Here is a 20,799-nt window from a genome sequence, read left to right as displayed (position 1 = left end):
ATTAACAGTAAAATTTTTCCGCGGAATATAAAATATTTCCCGCGAGTAAAATCCGTGTGTTCACTGTTAATTAAAAACGATAAATTTAAATTACCGCTGGGAAACTTTTTCCCGTCAAATATTTGACATTCAATCTGCGTAATTTGTGCATTAGCGCTGAAAATTGAAGCCGGAAATTTTATCAGAAAAGCCTACTAATTATTTTCCAACGGTATTTATTGTTAATCAAATAAAAAAAATATAAATTTAAATATTAATAATCTGTTATCTGTTTGCATTGACAGTTCGAGCAACTGGCATTCACGTGGATGGAAAGGCAGAAACTCGGTGGATCATATTCGTCGCATCGAGCGCAAAATGAGAAACACGTTGTAGTGTGCAGCACGACTTTGCAAGCAGACACTATAATGGATTTTTTGAATGAGTTCTACGCTCACCCGCTGCTTCAAGTAGGCTTTGATATTTAATCCTATAATTAAAACTTAAAAAAAATAAATAGTCAATTATAAATCATTCTTTTATTAAATTGCACTGTACTTTTTTAATTATTGACGTTTTGAAAGATATAAGCTCATCTTGATCTTACACTCATCTTACATGCATTTTCATAAATTTTTCATATATACATATATATAAATATATGAAAAATTGATGTGGGTACTCAAATGAAAAGTCTCGATGAGTGTAATGTCAGGGTGAGCTTATATCTTTAAAATTTTCAAGATTTCAAAAGATAAAAGGTACTTTCTTAATTATTGATATTTTTGAAGATATAAACTCATCTCGATATTACACTTATCAAGAGCTTTCATTTGAGTACCCACATGCATTTTGATATATTTTTCATATATACATATTTATATATATAAATATATGAAATATATGAAAAATTGATGTGGGTACTCAAATAAAAGGTCTTAATGAGTGTAATGTTGGGGTGAGCTTATATCTTTAAAAATGTCAATAGTAGACAAAATACAAGGTAATTTCTTAATTATTGATACTTTTAAAGATATAAGCTCATCCCGATGTTACTCTCATCAAAAGCTTTCATTTGATTACCCACATGCATTTTTATATATTTTTCATATATACATATATATAATATATATAAATATATGAAAAATTGATGTGGGTACTCAAATGAAAAGTCTCAATGAGTGTAATGTCGGGATGAGCTTATATCTTTAAAAATGTCAATAGTTCAGGAGATACAGTCATTTCTTAATTATTGATATTTTTAAAGATATAAACTCATCTTGATGTTACACTCATCGAGACCTTTCATTTGAGTACCCACATCAATTTTTTATATATTTATATATATTACATATATGTATATATGAAAAATATATCAAAATGCATGTGGGTACTCAAATGAAAGGTCTCGATGAGTGTAACATCGGGATGAGCTTATATCTTCAAAAATGTCAATAGTTTTCAAGATACAAGGTCATTTCTTAATTATGTATTTAGAGATAGAGCATTTTTGAATTAATATAGATTCCCTTCAGAAGAAAATAAAATTTTTTTCCAATTATTTTTAACAATTAAAGTCTAAAATTTTCATCAAAAATCAGAAATTTTTTTTGTGAAAATTAATCTAAAAAAAAAAAATATCTACAATTATATCTAATAAGTCATTCAATTGTCAAACTATGCAGGACTATTACGTAGTACTGCTGTCGCCGATGGAGCTGGACACGACAATGCGAATGATTCTCCAAGTACCGATTTGGGCGCAGCGGGTAATTTACATTCAAGGCTCATGTCTGAAGGACGGTGATCTTGTTAGGGCTCGGATGATGGACGCGGAGGCTTGCTTCGTCCTCGCGGCACGTAATTACGCGGACAAAACTGCCGCTGACGAGCACACTATTTTAAGATCCTGGGCCGTTAAGGATTATGCACCAAATGTCCCCCAATATGTTCAGATCTTCCGTCCGGAAAATAAACTTCATGTTAAATTTGCCGAGCACGTCGTGTGTGAAGATGAATTCAAGTACGCCTTGCTCGCTAATAATTGCACTTGTCCCGGCGCTTCTACCCTCGTAACTCTTCTGCTCCATACCTCTCGCGGACAGTGAGTATTATTTTATTTTATTTTATTGATAAATAAACTCCTTTTTATTTTTAATATTTAAATCAAAAACTATGTGACCATTTTTAAGAATTTTTGTCAAGATAAATCTTAAAAAAAAATTTTATTGAAAATTTTTTAATAATTTTTTTATTGAAATTTTTTTAATAATTTTTAATAATTTTTTTATTGAAGATTTATTTATAAAAAAACCAAAAAATGATCAAAAAAAAAAATACTTGATAAAATTTTTCTTAAATAAATTCAACAAAAAAAAATTAATCTGTTAAGCTACAGATAATTAAAACTGTAGTAATTAAAATTAACATTAAAATTAAAAAAAAAAAAAAAAAAACAGAGAAGGACAGCAGTCACAAGAAGAATGGCACCGTCTGTACGGTAAATGTTCCGGGAACGAAATCTACCACATAACACTGGGCGACTCGCGTTTCTTCGGAGAGTACGAGGGTAAATCATTTACCTACGCGTCGTTTCACAGTCACCGAAAATACGGAGTCGCTCTAGTGGCGGTGAGACCCGCGGAGCTCCCTGAGTTTTACGAGGACACTATTCTCCTGAATCCCGGTAAGCTCTTACTCTTATCGCCTTAATATTACATACTTAGCATAATATAAATTCATTCTTCATTCTTCACTCTTACTCCATTCCCCATTCTCCATAATTTCCATTTTAACCACTAACCACAGCTATGACTACAACTTGAATTCATCATCCATTATTATTATTATTATCATTACATTCACATGACATCATCTTTTATTCATTATTTACTCAAAACAAGTGCTTGTCTTTTTTATAGGAGTTTTTTATTTTTGGCTCCTTGGAAAAAAAAATATAAATAATGTAATCTAATCTGATAATTTGAATAATTTCAAAAATATTAATAAATTTAATTTATTTACATCAATTTAATTTACAATTGAATAAATATTTTTTAACAGTTTGCAAATATTTTATGAAGCACAATTTATAAGCTATTAATAAATATTGAGTAAAAAGTTAGTGTAAAAATTTTACTTTGACACTTTTATAACCCAATAACTTAATAGAAACTCTATTAAGTTAGGTACAGTAATAATTTTTTATAAAAATATTGATAAAATAAAATTAATAATAAAACAATCGTTTTTTATAAGTTAAAAATTTTTTTTTTCTGCAGAATATTATTAGTGCATTGTATTTTTATTATAAAAACTAGCAACCTAGAAGTCACTATGTGGCTGCCGTGACTTGTGAACTATAAATAAATAAAGTTTTGCTTTATTAAATTAATGACTTTTGTTAAATTGCACTGTACTTTTTTAACTATTGATGTTTTTAAAGACATAAGCTCATCCCGATGTTACAATCGTCAAGAGCTTTCGTTTGAGTATCCACATGCATTTTGATATATTTTTCATAAATACATATATATAAATATATAAAATATATTAAAAATTGATGTGGATACTCAAATGAAAGGTCTCGATGAGTGTAACATCGGGATGAGTTTAAATATTTAAGAATGTCAATAGTTCACAAGATACAATTTCATTTCTTAATTATTAAGATTTTTAAAGATGTAAGCTCATCCTGATGTAACGCTCATCAAGAGCTTTCATTTGAGTACCCACATGCATTTTGACACATTTTTCATATATACATATATATAAATATATAAAATATATGAAAAATTGATGTGGGTACTTAAATGAAAGGTCTCGATGAGTGTAACATCAGAATGAGCTTATATCTTTAAAAATGTCAATAGTTTACAAGATAGCAAAGTCAGTTCTTAACTATTGACATTTTTTAAGATATAAGCTCATCCCGATGTTACACTCATCGAGACCTTTCATTTGAGTACCCACATGGTATTTTTTATATATTTTATATATATGGTATATGTGAAATATATAAATATATAAAATATATGGAGAATTTATGTGGGTACTCAAATGAAAGGTCTCGATGAGTGTAACATCAGGATGAGCTTATATCTTTAAAAATGTCCATAGTTCACGAGATACAAGGTCATTTCTTAATTATGTATCTAAAGATAGAGAATTTTTGAATGCAGCCTAAATACTTATCATCATAAATTCACTATTAGAAAGAATGATATAAAACCATGAAAAGACACAACTCCAGGTCAAGATTTTTCCAAGGATACCAAATTTAATTATAAAAACCCATTATATCATATAAATACACTGGCCACAAAATTTTGCTTATTTTTTTAATAATATAAATCATGGCATTATTTTTACTTTTTTGTCTAAACAATAAATATTCACCTTAAAAAATTTGTTAACCATTGCTAATTATTAATAATCATTTATAATATTAAAAAATATTTTTTTTTGCAATGAAAATATAATAATTTATAATAAAAGGACCACGACACATAATGAAGAAAACAGACACGTGTTACTACATGAGCATAACAAAGGAAGAAAACTCGGCGTTTGTGGTCGCAAATCATCAGACTGGAAGTGGCACCACCGACCCATCGCAAGTCGTCGTCGACTCCAAGACTGACAGAACCACCGCGACGGCTGGAACTGGAACTACATCAACAACTGGAACTACAGCGACCGCCACAACTGGAATCGCAGCTGCAACTGTCACAGGAACTGAAGGAACTGCCGGAGGAACTTTGAGCACCGGAAGCACCCCGGGAGTTGGGACCACAATGACGTCGATTTTTACCCCGACGACGACCCTGTCTGCGAGCGTCGCGGCTTCTGGAGGGAACGGTACAATAGGCATCGGTGTCACTCAACACCTGAGATATTCGAATGGTTTTAAAGTACCGTGCGATGCGACACGTGCTGTTGTTACCAATGAGAGTGGCGAATCGGTGTCTCCGGGCAAACCGCGTACTCACGTACCCCCGCCCGGGGCACCACCGCCACCTCAAGTTATCTTGCAGGTTCCTAGCACGCCCACACCTCGACATCACAACCTACTCGCATCCGATTTTCACCGTGAGTGTCGCATGCGCCTGAGCTTTTTTTTGTTGCTGTTTTTTTTTTTTTATTTTTTTTTTATTTTAAGTAAAAGCATCTTATTCTTATCATTATATTTTTTTTTGTTATTATAAATATTATTAAGGTTGTAACAAAATTTTTAACATACAATTGTGAGTAATTACAATTATTGCTAAAGAAGAAATATATTTTATTTTTATTCATAAAAAAATTAACTTGATTTAAGAGAAAAATTATTAAAACAAGAATATCATTTTTTTCTTGGTTTAATAATTTTTTTATTAAATCAAATTAATTTTTTTATCAGTGTACACAGAAAGAACAAGATGACACTGGATATCATCACAGATTATACTCAGTGATATCTGTGGTGAAAAAAAATTTCAGATACACAGTAAAAAATTTTGCGTCATTGCGTCAAAAAATTTTGTGTTAAAAATTTTTATGTTAAATTCTTAACACTTTTTCGTTTTGATTTAACAGAATAAATGTTAAATTTACACATAAAAGTGTTAAATATTTAACACAAAATTTTTTGACGTAATGACGCAAAACTTTTTACTGTGTAGTAGCTAAAAAAATCCAGATTATACTGCGTGATATCTGGATTATACTCATTGTAATCTGGATTATACCAGCTACTGTCTGAAATTTTTTTTTCACAGTATAATCTGGGATGATATCCACTGTCATTTTGTTCTTTCCGTAGAGAGAAAATCCCTTATTAAAAAGTTAATGTGACGTTTTTCATTGTTGTCGCTTTCCGTTGCTATGGTGACCACTTTGGGAACGGTTACCATGACAACGGTTAAATATTAATGAGTAAAATTTATAAAAACATTAATTAAATTGTCGATAAGAAAAATTTTGACAGAAGCGCGTTTGATTTTCTAGTAATTTTAAATTATTAGATGTCTGACTACAGATGCTTTTATACTACTTATTATAATTTATTTTTTTTGTTATTTTTTCATAGAAGAAATTTAAATGATACTGAATATAACAGGCCTTTAAATTGCGAGTTAATTAATCGAATTTGTTTATTAAAATAATTAAAAATATCAAGGAAGGTACCCATGAGTAATTAAGAAGCCTGATGAAGAAATGTCGAGAGTTTTCTAATACAGCCTATCATCTCAAAAATTAAAATTTTTGTATGATATTTCGTTTAGCAAATATTGTTATAATTTTTTTTCAATCGTGATATAAAATTCCTTATTATTTGAAATGAATATTTAATTTTATTAAATTGAAGCTCAATTTTTATGATTTTTTAAAATGATTTTTAATTTAATTTTACTTTTTAGCTGGTCCAAATTACCCACGGCTTAAATGTTATATTCAGTATTATTAAAATAAAAGTACACTAATTATTGAATAAAATTTCGACAATTAATTTTGAAAAATGCACTATCATTAAAAAAATTTAATTAAAAATGTAATTATTCAATAAAAAAAAAACAATAGCGTACTTTTATGTGAACTTCGGTAATTACTATGATTTTATTTTTTTATGGTTTAATTAAAAGAAATATGAAAAAGAGTAAATTTTGTTATAATTTTTAATTAAAATATACGAAATGATTTTTTAAATGTTATTTTGCTTATGGCATTGTCGCAATATCGCGCTTGTCACCAGGTTTATTACTGAATGCATAAAAAAGATTATTCCACTGTGAAAGATACTAAATTAAAAAATAACGTTCTATTCGTATGTACCATAGAAAAAGCTTGTTTAGTTTAAATGTCATTTTATTGATTGATCTATGTTAAAATATCTAACAAAAATAAAGAACAAAATTATTTTTTATTTAAATTTTAAAACCACCTGATAAAATACCACTGATTAATTTAAAACGCGCATGCAGCTTTTTAGATAACAAAAAAAACAAACAAAACAGACAAATTTCCATGCTTCAATTCAATTTTTATACGCTTGTTTATCGCAACCGCTAAAATTTTATTTACACTATTTTTTATGTTTTAATTTTTATTAATATAATATTTGTATAGTCAGTAATAAAAAAATCTTTTTAATAAACAAAATGAATTAATAGTTTACTAGAAATAGTGACTAAATTTCCCGCTAAAATAAAATTTAAATCTAAATTAAAAATAATTTTTAAAATTAAATAATTGTCTTTAATATTATTGTCAGCATTAATAATATTAATGACAATTAATCGCTTGATAAAATTTAATATTAATATTAATAATTGTAGCGACTTATTTGGATCCGTCAAATCTATCGGATTCGAGACAATGTTTGCGTGAAGCCGGATCAACTCCGCAAACTCCGATCACTGGAAATCATCTCGACGTACCAAGAGCCATGGATCCTAATCCGCATCTATTGAGTCCTGAAATTTTGATGCAAAGACGAGGTTAATTTATAATTAATATTTATAATTTGAAAAGCTATTTTTAGTTTAAAAGCTAAAAAATAATGAGGAAGAAATATTTAAAATCAAAAATGTTTTGCTATAAATAATTCAGGAAGCCGTCGGCCGAGTATTTTGCCAGTACCAGATATGCTGACTGGCTCAACACTTCACCTTCCGGGTCAAGAATCACTCGACCACGAGGCTGACGAATCCGAAGATGAGATGGACGACGACGTGCCATGGAGATCGCCCAGTGAAAAAATCGCGTAAGAACTTTCCTCTTTAAATTATTCATTTTTCAAATTCAAATCCATTTTTATATTAATTAATTATTTTGATAAAACAATTAAGTCTTTTTTATTGTCATATGCATTATAAATAGCGTATAATTTTCTTGTATTTTTTTTTTTATTACATTAGAGAGGCGCAAAAAATCGAATATTTTTTTTTTTTTTTTTTTTTAAAAATTAGTTAGATAAAAAATTTTTTCGGAGTCACTAAAAATTAAAAATTATTATTTTTTTTTCACTTCTAATTATTTTTTAAGTTTAAAATTATGAATAATTTAAAAAAGTCAAAATTTTTAATTTTTTAAGTCGCTCAAAATTTGTTTAACTTTCAAAAATTTTGCACTAAAAATTACTTAATTCGAGAGAAAAATTATTGAACCAAAAAAATTATTTTTAAACAAATTAAAAAAATCTTTAAATTTTTATATTAAAATTAAAATATTTTTAATTTTTCAAGTCGCTCAAAATTTGTTTAACTTTCAAAAATGTTGCACTAAAAAAAAAAATTACTTCAAGAGAAAAATTATTGAACCAAAAATTATTTTTAAACAAACTAAAAAAATCTTAAAATTTATATTTTAAAAATAAAAAAAATTTTTTATCAAACTGATTTTAAAAATTACTATTAGAAATAATTGATTTTTTAGCGTCATTCTATTTTATTATAAATATACTAAAAAATATATATAGTACTAGTATGCAAGCGCTAAATTTTATAAAATGCACTCTAGAAAAAAATTAAAACTCTTCACCATTTTATTTAAATATTAACTGTGGTAATTAATTTTTTTGTAAAAATAATTTATAATTTTTTTTTTACCGTCGTACTTTTAAATATAAAATAAAAATAATGAATAAATATCGATAATCGAGCAAATGCTTGTATTGCTGCGATGTAAATCGATATTACAATGTACTAACGTGGTATCATTGCACTGGCATACGATGGTTTCCTGCCTGTCACCCTAAACCCTCACTGTGGATGTACGTGTTTGATGTCTTCCCCTAAACAATTTTGTGCACACTTCGCATTGCTGCACTTCACGCCTCGACTCAATCCCGGTCGACAGCTTCAAGGGGTGAGTTTATGCACTGAAGTGCCTAAAAGTTGATATTAACAGCATTTAACTGATTATGACGGCTTGATCGTCGGAAAGTCCCAATTTTTTTGTAAAAATTAAATTAATTAATTAATTTTTCACTGAGATTTAAAAAAAAAATTGAAAATATGACGACGCTGACGGATTGGTCGACCGAAATTCCCTCTCGCTGCATGCTTGCTTTATTTTTATTATTAAATATTAATCCAGTGTAATTAAATGATTGTAAATAAATTGAATTAGTTTCAATTTTATATAAAAAGTATTGATTTAAAAAATTGTACATTGCAGAATCGTGAAAGGTTTTCCACCTGTGTCACCGTTTATTGGAGTGTCGCCGACATTGTGTTATTTGTTAAAAGAAAAAAAACCACTTTGCTGTCTTCAATTAGCTCAAGTAAGTTAAAAAAAAAAAAAGAAAAAAAAATGAACTGTAAATTTTAGAGAGGTTGTTAATTTATAAAGAAAAAAAAAATTAATTGACCAATTTTGATCTTGATAAATAGAATTATAAAAAGCAAAAGAATAATAATTATATACTGGATATAAAAAAAAATTGTTTCATTTGTCGGTAGGTTTGCGAACATTGTTCGTATAGAAATGCAAGAGAATACAATTGGCAGAATAAAACTATAATTTTAGCGGCAGATTATGCCAGCAATGGGATATATAATTTTATCATTCCTCTGAGAGCTCATTTCAGGTAAGTGATACTAAAGAAATATCGTTTATTGTTTCACTTTAAATGTTATATCATTATAATTACACGTCACATTGATGTAAGAATTTTTTTAATTTGTTAATTTTTTTATAAGCTCTGTTAATTAATGATAAATTATTTTTTAACATCAGATGGTTATAAAAAAAAATTTTTTTACACGGAAAAAAGTAAACTGTAATAAATATTAGTCGATTTATAATAAGTAATGGTCAACTGGAAAAAATTACCATTTCAAACAGTAAAATCATGATTTTAACAATCACTTTATAATATTTATCATTTAAATTCTACAATTTATTATTTACATGGAAAAAAATACTATTTCAAACAGTAATATTCGCTATGTGAGTCCAAAATGTTGAAGTATAATAATTAAGAATTTTGACTTTGATATTTATCATTTCGTACCTAAAAAATGATCTTATGATATGTAAAAAATATAAACTACAGTTACTAAATTTCTATATAAGCAACGTCAATATTTACAAAGCAAAATGATAAATTTTAAACGCAACGCTAAAAATCAAACTATAATTATTGATTTGCTTGGACTGGTAAAATATATATTTTAAGAGTAGAATTTTGACTGTTTCAAATGTTAAATTCTCCGAGTGTGAGACCTTCCCCTTCTCCTCACAGTATAGACTATATATTGAAGCGGCAATTTTGACTGTTTGAAACTGTAATTTTTTAAGATGAGCGTCGTTATTTACTATAGTGACAGCTACTAATCACATTCTAGATATTAAATTATAAATTGTGGCTTTTACACTTTCTACATTAAGTTTTGTAATATTTACATTTGTACCACCTCGATGTCCGCTGTACTGTTTGAAACTATAAAAATCAACCGGAATCAAAGTCAAAATTACAGTTTACGTTTTCAAAAGTTCAAAATATTTAATTTCATAAGCGAGAAGTTTGAAAATAAAAATAAAATTTATTTAATTAAGCTCTTTTTGCTTTAAGAATTTTTTTTTCTTAAAGAATAAAGAGAGTATCTCAAAAAAATTTCATTTTTTCATTTTTTCAATAAATTTTCACATTTATAATATTCTTGAGGTGCTTGGAGCAAATAAAATTTTTTATTCACTCTCTTGGCTCAAAAAATGCGATACTGAAACTTAAAATTAATTATTTTTAAATTATTTGATTAAAAAAAAAAAATTCTATCTAAAATATTTTTTTTTTAATCAGCAATATTTTTCTTGAATCAAGTAATTTTTTTTTTTTTTTTTTCAATTTAGCATTCTAAGCCAAAAGGCTTTTGATCTTAAGAAAAAAAATATTTTGAATTTTTTGGGTATAAATTTTCGAATTGAAAATTTTTTTATTTTTTAAAATAATTAAAAATACTCTTGGAATACATTTTTACTAAATTTTTGAGCTACCAAAAAAACTAAAAAAATAATTTTATCGATGCATACTCATTAAAAATAAAATTAGTATAATTTACATTAAAAAAGAAACCCTTTAGATTTTAGTAAAAATTTTTGTCCGTCTGTTAATCTGCATACTTTACGACAGAGCACTCTAAAGCGCAGAGAACTTTTATGTCCGGAATAAAAGCATCAAAATGTCGCGCTGTATATTTTTATTGATAATTAAATAAAATATAAAAAGAGTAAAGGTAAAAAATTTAATAATTTTGTTATTCTGAAAGTTAAAGGCCATTGAAATTCAAATAAAAAATTTTATTAATCCATTTATGAATAAAAGCTCTATCATAAAGTTCAACTGCTGCGATCGCGACGTTGAAATTGTTGCCTTCCATTAGCTTTAAATTTTTTAAGTGGCGTCCCGGCGAAATCAACTGACTTTTTGGTGGATGAAGAAGGAAAGAGCGCTGGATATTTTAATATATGTTGACTTACACGGGTATAACATGTCAATATCTATATCTATATTTGTACTTGTTTGTGTGTAACATCAGATCGAAAACATCATTGAACCCGATCATCCTGTTACTGGAAAGGAGACCGGAAATTGCTTTTCTTGACGCCATCTCCTATTTTCCTCTTGTCTACTGGATGCTCGGTTCGATCGATTGTTTAGACGACTTGCTGCGTGCTGGTATCACACTTGCCGAAAATGTTGTTGTTGTCAACAAGGAGCTTAGCAATTCTGCGGAAGAAGATACGCTCGCTGATTGTAATACTATCGTCGCTGTGCAAACAATGTTCAAGTAAGTTATATTTTTCTGTCGTATCAAAATATCGCTTTTATAATAACAATAATAACCCACGACCTGCAGCCAAAAATTACAGAATTTGAATAATTTTATAAATAAGAAAATTTTTACTTGATTTTTCGAACAAAATATTAAGAGCCTGGGTAATTTTTTAATTAAATTTTATTATAATTTTGCGGTACAGGATCAATTATTTAAAAATTTATTGAAAATATCGGATAAAAAAATTTATAATACCAACAAATTATTGAAAATTGTTCTAAAAACTCATAAAAAATTAAGTATCAAAAAAAAATTTTGCTAATTCTCTATAATATTTAAGAAAAAAATTTTATTTGATGAAAAAATTATTAAATATAATTTTTAAAACCTATTTTATCATATAAATGAACTTGATACAAAATTTTTCTCATTATCTTGATTCAATAAATTAATAATAGTAATTATTATGCTCGAAATCGGTAACTTAAAAAATTAAAGTTATTATTAAAGAGTGCAAAAAAATCGGAAAAAATATTGACACCTTGCTAAGCCGAGAATCAAACCCGGAAAGGCTTTAATACTAAACTAGCAACCTTGCAGTCACTTTGACTTGTGAACTATAAATGAATAAAATTTTGCTTTATTAAATAATAAATTTTGTTAAATTGCACCGTACTTTCTTAACTATTGACGTTTTTAAATATATAAGCTCATCCCGATGTTACACTCATCAAGAGCTTTCATTTGAGTACCCACATGTATTTTGATATATTTTTCATATATACATATATATAATATATATAAAATATATGAAAAATTGATGTGGGTACTCAAATGAAAGATCTCGATGAGTGCAACATCGGGATAAGTTTATATCTTTAAAAACGTCAATAGTTCTCAAGATACAAGGTCGTTTCTTAATTATGTTAAATTGCACTGTACTTTCTTGAATATTGACGTTTTTAAAGATATATAAGCTCATCTGGATGTTACACTCATCAAGAGCTTTTATTTGAGTACCCACATGCATTTTGATATATTTATATATATATAATATCTATAAATATATGAAAAATTGATGTGGATACTCAAATGAAAGGTCTTGATGAGTCTAACACCGGGATGAGCTTATATCTTTAAAAATGTCAATATTTTACAAGATACAAGATAATTTCTTAATTATGTATCTAGAGATAGAGAATTTTCCAATGCAGTGGCCACAAAATTTTGCTTATTCTCTTAATAATATCGATAATCCCACTAATTAAAAAAAAAAATAATGATAAAAAATTTGGAATTTGAAACAGATTTTTTCCGAGCATAAAAAGCATCACAGAGCTGTCTCAGTCAAGTAATATGAGATTCATGCAATTTCGAGCGCATGACAAGTATGCACTTCACCTCAGCAAAATGGAAAAGGTACTCCTCAGTGCTACTTCCGGTGACAACTACCCCGCTGAGCCTCCGATGGGCTCCCCGGTAACACGATAACACTCACTCTGACCTCTAACTGATTAATGAATGGTGTGATTTACGATTGCGATATTATATTATTTATGATTTATAATTTATGATTGATGATTGACTGATCTGACTGAATGATACTGCTATAGATTTGTCGGTTTACTGTCTGGACGTTTGCCGATTTTATTAGTCATTATCCGACCATCATCACTGCTAATCATCCGAATAAACTCATTAACTCTCCCTATTATTTTTCGTTTTACAACAAAGCAGTCTTGATTGCCTGGTAATCGACTGATGTAAGCACTTTGCATCATTAGATTCCGTCGTCACTCTGTGCTTGAACCCCTGACGTCTGCTACAAAGAGCTATACTGTATACTACTCCTATACTACTCCTGCACTGATACCACTACCACTATTGGCCCTTTACTGCTAGCTGCTCTTACTATTATCGATACTACTGCATTGTCACTCACTGTATTGTAGTGACATTTAATTAAATTGCTCTCTAATGTGCAAGATCATAGTGTTAAAGCTCTTGTTTTATGACCTCAGAGGGTTTATATCCCTTAGCGCTTGATCATAGATTATTAATTTGATACTAAGCATGGATTACTGGTTTTTTATCTTTCTTTTTTCTTTTTTTTTCTTCATAGTATAGTCTATTATTATTAATTATAGAGGAACTGTAGTAGTATATAGCTGATTGCACTGATTATTGATTATTACTACTATGTAAATAAGCTTAAAAAAAAATTACTTGGTTAAAAAAAAATGTATTCAAAATTTCACTCTTGCTTTTAAATATTAAGTTCAAGAAATTAAATATTTAATTAAAAAAATTAAATTTTTATTTTACAAATTCAGTAAATCATTTAATTATTTTCTTAAAAAAATTAACTCAGGAATTTTTTAAATGTTAAAATTTGGAAAAATTATTGATAAAATTTTAATAATTTTACAAAATTTTTTAACTTTAAAAAATTTAACTTTGATAAAACATTTTTAAAATTTTTAAATTATTTAATTAAAACAACAAATTATATTTAACATATTTTTTTTGAATCAGCAATATTTTTCTTGAATAAAGTAATTTTTTTTTAGTAAATTATTTTATTATTTTCTTGAAAAAATTTTTCGCCTCAATTAACGCAGGAATTTTTGAAATGTAAAGATTTGGAAATGTGGAAAAATTATTAATCAAATTTAAGTAATTTTACAAAATTTTTTAACTTTGACAAAATATTTTTTAGATTTTTAAATTATTTAATTAAAACAAAAAATTCTATTTAAAATTTTTTTATCAATAATATTTTTCTTGAATAAAGTAATGTTTTTTTGCTTCAATTAATTAAAGAATTTTTTAAATGTAAAAATTTGGAAATGTGGAAAAATTATTAATAAAATTTTTTTCATTTTTAAAATTACAAATTTCATCAATAATCAATGCAATAAAATAAAATATCTTATAACTATAAATTACATAAGATCTCAGTCATATAAAATAAATAAGTAGAGAAATATGACTAGAGATTGTAGAATACTTAATAAATACCGACAACAAGACGATTTATGTGAACCGACAGAGAGAAAAGGAGCGCGGATCCCACATATCATACATGTTCCGTCTGCCATTCGCCGCGGGAAGTGTCTTCAGTGCATCAATGCTGGACACTCTATTGTACCAGGCTTTTGTTAAAGACTACGTGATAACATTTGTAAGACTCCTGCTTGGCGTTGATCAAGCACCTGGTTCTGGATTCTTGACCTCGGTATTTTACATTCAATATTAAAAATTCCATTCTATCAATCTTTAATAAAAATCACTTGTCACTCTTTCAACATTTCTTCATTTTCAGATGCAAATAACTAAAGAAGACATGTGGATAAGAACCTACGGAAGACTTTATCAGAAACTCTGCTCGACGACCTACGAAATTCCTATCGGGATCTACAGGACTCAGGACACCAGTCTCGCGGACACTTCCAATGTAAGTCCAAGTTGATATGGTCGATCAGATCATAGACTTAAAATTAGTGCAAAAAACACTGGTCGTTCCTGAATATTCTATAAATTTATTATTTTCTGTGTGTTAGCAATTATTACCGATACTTATAATTTTATATTTTATAAATTACAAATGACAATTGCTACATGGTTACCGAGAACGTTAAAAATAATTTTGAGTGATGGCTGTGAGTAGCGCATGATTGTGCTCTACCGCGCTCGTGAGCTCCTGTTATCTATTTCTATTAATCTGTCATCGTATAGTCTATAGTCTATAGTTGTTTTTAGCTCGTTAATGTTTTTTTTTTTTGCTTTATAGATACTTACAGATCGTTTTTAGATGTCTAGATTATTTACAGGTGATAGTAATATAATAATGAATAGCAACCTTGTAGTCACTATGTGACTGCCGTGACTTCTGAAGTATGAATAAATTTAATTTGACTTTTGTTAAATTGAACTTTACTTTCTTAAATATTGACGTTTTTAAAGATATAAGCTCATCTCGATGTTACACTCATCAAGAGCTTTCATTTGAGTACCCACATGCATTTTTATATATTTTTCATATATTCATATATATAATATATATAAATATATAAAATATATGAAAAATCGATGTGGGTACTCAAATAAAAGGTCTCGACGAGTTTAACATCGGGATGAGCGTATATCTTTAAAAATGTCAATAGTTTAAGAGATATAAGGTAATTTCTTAATTATTGATATTTTTAAAGATGTAAGCTCATCCTGATGTAATGCTCATCAAGAGCTTTCATTTGAGTACCCACATCAATTTTCATATATTTTTCATATATACATTTATATAAATATATACAATATATGAAAAATTGATGTGGGTACTCATATGAAAAATCTCGATAAGTGTAACATCAAGATGAGCTTATATCTTTAAAAATGACAATATTTCACAAGATAAAACGTGATTTTTTAACTATTGATATTTTTATGGATGTAAGCTCACCCCGATGTAACACTCATCAAGAGCTTTCATTTGAGTACCCACATGCATTTTTGATATATATATATATATATATATATATATATATATATATATATATATATATATATATATATATATATATATATATATATATATAATATATAAATATGTAAAATATATGAAAAATTCATGTGGGTACTCAAATGAAAGGTCTCGATGAGTGTAATATCGGGATGAGCTTATATCTTTAAAAATATCAATATTTCACAAGATATAAGGCCATTTCTTAATTATGTATCTAGAGATAGAGAATTTTTGAATGCAGCTTAAGTACTTATCATAATAAATAAAATTCTATATTGACATTTAATTGAAGTTAGAAAAATTTTCTAAATTACTAAATTGTAATTGAATTTATTATGATTGACAATTTTCAAAAAATTTTCCTTGATTAAATCTGAAAGGGTAGGAGCCTCTGAATAAATAAATAGTTATAATTTATCGAGTAAAATTTCCAAAGTGTCAGAACTTGATCTCCATCAAGGCGAACATAAGCCAAAGTGAAGCGAAAAAAAAGTATCCGAAGTAACTTTATAAACAGTATAGACGCGGATGATGTAATATCGGTGAACATATGTATGAGAATTCATTATTCATAGGTAGAACAGATTTCTGCATCGTGATAGTGATTTAGGTGAAATAGCCAAGCCCTCATAAATCGTAAGCTCTATCCCATACCTGTAGTGTGAGTCCACCCGCATCGTGACAGAAAATCTACTTGTACAATCCATCAAATCGATTTACCCTGCCTATTTAACCCCCACACTACTCATTATTCTATTTTATTTATTATTTTTTAAACTTTTTACTTTTTACTTCATTTACATTTACGTTTTAAAAATTTCTTTCATCTCTACTTTACATTTTTATTCGATTCTACTCCCGATCCCTATCCAACATGCACTGCACAGAAAATTTTATCACTCTAGAGAGTAGATATAAAAAAACTAGATTACACTGTTAAAAATTTTGCTTTAGACTTGTGATGTCTTTCAGGAACTAATTAATTAACACTTTTTTTATTTAACAGTAATGACAGAGAATTTTTATCATTATCAAAGGGTTATACGCACTTGGAATTTAAAAAAATTTTAATTTTTTTAAAATCTCAAATTACATTTTAATTTTAATGAATTCATAAGTTCAAATTAATATTTTTAAAGATTTCTTCTTTATCATCGACTTTATTCATCTGAGACTCAGACTATATTTGAAAATGGCGTTTCTTTGGTTAAAAGAACGGAATTTTGATAAATAAAGATTTAAAAGTATAAAATAGCATACGAGTAACCTTACAGTTATTATTGTGAACTATAAATAAATGAAATTTTTCTTTATTAAATAATGACTTTTTTTAAATTGCACGGTACTTTCTTAATTATTGATATTTTTAAAGATGTATGCTCATCGCTATGCTACATTCATCAATAGCTTTCATTTGAGTACCCACATGAATTTTTATATATTTTTCATATATACGTATATATAAATATATAAAATATATGAAAAATTGATGTGGGTACTCAAATGAAAGGTATCAATGAGTGTAATCCCAGGGTGAGATTATATCTTTAAAAATGTCAATAGTTTACAAGATAAAAGGTAGTTTTTTAATTATTGATATTTTTAAAGATGTAAGCTCATCCTGATGTTACACTCATCAAGAGCTTTCATTTGAGTACCCACATGCATTTTTATATATTTTTCATATATACGTATATATAATATATATAAATATATAAAATATATGAAAAATTGATGTGGGTACTCAAATGAAAGGTATCAATGAGTGTAATCCCAGGGTGAGATTATATCTTTAAAAATGTCAATAGTTTACAAGATAAAAGGTAGTTTCTTAATTATTGATATTTTTAAAGATGTAAGCTCATCCTGATGTTACACTCATCAAGAGCTTTCATTTGAGTACCCACATGCATTTTTATATATTTTTCATATATACATATATATAAATATATAAGATATATGGAATATTGATGTGGGTACTCAAATGAAAGTTCTCAATGAATGTAACATCGGGATGAGCTTATATCTTTAAAAATGTCAATAATTCTCAAGATACAAGGTCATATCTTAATTATGTGTCTAAAGATGGAGCATTTTTCAATGCAGCCTAAATACTCATCATAATAAATTGACTATCGGTGAGAATGATATGAAACCTTGAAAAGGTACAAATTCAAGTCAAGACCTTTACAATGACACTAAATTTTATTAAAAAATCGATTTTATCATATGATTATCCTGGAGACGAAATTTTTAATTCTCGATAAATGAAAATTTAAGATAATATTAATACAATAACAATAACAATTTTTTTCTTCGACCTTTTAAGTGCGTAAAAACCCCGCTATATTTTTAACAGTGTAGTCATAATTAAACGGAAAACTATTATCATTATTTAACAAATAATAAAAATAATAATAATGTTTCTTTGAAATGCTGAATATAAATCGTAATAAAAGAGTTAAAGGAAGAAAAATAATAAATAAGTAAATAGTTGACAAGTTGACAAGATATCCTTGAGAGAAATATTGAAGATGCACAGACAGAAATGACAAAGCGAGCAGCGATCTCGAGACAACATGCACAAAAACGTTTGCCGATGACATCCAGCTTTTATAGTAAGGGTAGACTTCTTGCTTGTCCTTTTAACAGGGCGACTCTGATGCTGAGAGCGACACTGGATTTATGAAAACCTACCGGATGAAACGATCTGCTGCGGCTTCGTGTCTTTCTAACTGCGCTAGTCGTGATAAGGGTACATCTGCTGTGAGTAATGCATCCATTGTTGTCAATCTATTTTCCTTATTTTTCAATTCTTACCACCACTATTATCATCATCCTTAACTTTTGCATCCTGTAAATAGTAAATAATAATAATCAAATAAATATTTTGTAATTATAAATTCTTAGAAACTTTAACAGCAAGTTTATATTTTAGTCATACATAAAAATGTTGTCATGAATTTAATATTTTCATCTTTACTTACATTACCTCTTCTCTTCTCTTGCTCTACTCGGTAATGCCGAGAATATGCATGAGTAAAAAATCCATCACGCAAATTGAAAATATCGAGGAAAAAAGTTTTAAACTTTAGATTTGTTTACATTTCATGCATAAAAATTTTCACATGAATCAATGGGCTTAGTATGTATGTTGCGGCATATATACCGTCGAAAGTCATTTTAACATTTAAATATTTACTCAAACTTTTTCACTCCAAACTCGCCCTTTTCTCTTTTAAGTCAAGCTAATTTATTTTCAGCCGCAACATTTTCACGCCTTTTTTTATAATTAATCATTTTTATTAACAATTATTACATTAGTTCCTTGTACCTCGTGTATCTGCTTAATTAACGCTAAATGCTTTTTGTATTGTTACGGAACCCGCTGTAAGCTTTGTTTTATAATTAATAATTTTAATTATAACTATAATTAATCAAGCAGTATTTTTCTACTTCAATATTTTAATTAAAAGAGCACATTTTTCAGTGATTAAAAAATTTAATCAAATTTTTTGTAACGCTTCAACAAATTTTATTGAGATTCAATTTTTTTGAAATCAATATCAATTTTAATTTTTTGATCGTTAAAAAAATTTTTATATATACAAAAATTAGCTACTAAAAATATATTTCATGTATTTTTAATATATTTATTAAATTTCAACATATATTTTTCGATTTTTTGGCATAAATAATATAAAAAATTCATTTTGAAAAAATGGAGATTTTTGTAACAAGAAATTTACTGTAAGAAAACTTTTTATTTCTTCTTCTAAGAACTAAAATTTTCAACAAATTAATTTTTTACTGGCAACTTTGCAGTCACTATATGACTGCTGTAACTTGTGAACTATAAATAATTAAAATTTTGCTTTATTAAATCATGACTTTTGTTAAGTTGCACTGTAATTTTTAAAATATTGACATTTTTAAAGATATCAGCTCATCTCGATGTTACACTCATCAAGAGCTTTCATTTGAGTACCCACATGCATTTTTATATGTTCCTAATATATATATAATATATGAAAAATTGATGTGGGTACTCAAAGGAAAGGTCTTGATGAGTGTAATGTCGAGATGAGCTTATATCTTCAAAAATGTAAATAGTTCACGAGATACAAGGTCATTTCGTAATTATTGATATTTTTAAAGATTTAAGCTCATCCTGATATTACACTCATCAAGATCTTTCATTTGAATACCCACATCAAGTTTTCATATATTTTTCATATATACATATATATAATATATATAAATATATGAAAAATTGATGTGGGTACTCAAATGAAAGGTCTCGATGAGCGTATCATCGAGATGAGCTTATATCTTTAAAAATTTCAATAGTTCACAAGATACAAGGTAATTTCTTAATTATTATATAGATTATATTATTCTTTTAAAAATAAATTTTTCTATTTGTAACCATGCCAATTATAATTATACCTAAAAATCTCAAAAATGTACTCTTTCAACCCTTAAAAAGAACTTAAAATTTTAAAACTAGCTCCCCAAAAACACCTCCAAAAATGA

The 20,799-nt window shown here is 27.4% G+C and overlaps 1 protein-coding gene across 3 annotated transcripts in view; it reads left to right on the top strand.

The window, feature by feature from the left end:
- Positions 1 to 20,799, top strand: part of LOC123259914 (potassium channel subfamily T member 2) — a 123,706-nt gene that overhangs the window by 101,737 nt on the left and 1,170 nt on the right. The window contains exons 9-22 of one of the 3 annotated variants that reach the window (XM_044720729.1): positions 285 to 449; positions 1,665 to 2,083; positions 2,439 to 2,665; positions 4,477 to 5,070; positions 7,296 to 7,457; positions 7,570 to 7,723; positions 8,818 to 8,826; positions 9,139 to 9,244; positions 9,423 to 9,550; positions 11,502 to 11,753; positions 13,049 to 13,220; positions 14,794 to 14,979; positions 15,067 to 15,198; positions 18,916 to 19,029. In XM_044720729.1, coding sequence (XP_044576664.1) covers positions 285 to 449; positions 1,665 to 2,083; positions 2,439 to 2,665; positions 4,477 to 5,070; positions 7,296 to 7,457; positions 7,570 to 7,723; positions 8,818 to 8,826; positions 9,139 to 9,244; positions 9,423 to 9,550; positions 11,502 to 11,753; positions 13,049 to 13,220; positions 14,794 to 14,979; positions 15,067 to 15,198; positions 18,916 to 19,029 — 2,820 coding nt within the window. Of the gene's footprint in view, positions 1 to 284; positions 450 to 1,664; positions 2,084 to 2,438; positions 2,666 to 4,476; positions 5,071 to 7,295; positions 7,458 to 7,569; positions 7,724 to 8,817; positions 8,827 to 9,138; positions 9,245 to 9,422; positions 9,551 to 11,501; positions 11,754 to 13,048; positions 13,221 to 14,793; positions 14,980 to 15,066; positions 15,199 to 18,891; positions 19,030 to 20,799 lie in introns of those variants that run through there. The other 2 variants (XM_044720731.1, XM_044720730.1) reach the window with 2 other exon arrangements.

The sequence above is a fragment of the Cotesia glomerata genome, linkage group LG2 (genome assembly GCF_020080835.1).
Source record: "Cotesia glomerata isolate CgM1 linkage group LG2, MPM_Cglom_v2.3, whole genome shotgun sequence".
Classification (NCBI taxonomy): domain Eukaryota; kingdom Metazoa; phylum Arthropoda; class Insecta; order Hymenoptera; family Braconidae; genus Cotesia; species Cotesia glomerata.
The sequence above is the reverse complement of the archived record's forward strand: the minus strand, read 5'-3'. Positions and strand labels throughout refer to the sequence as shown.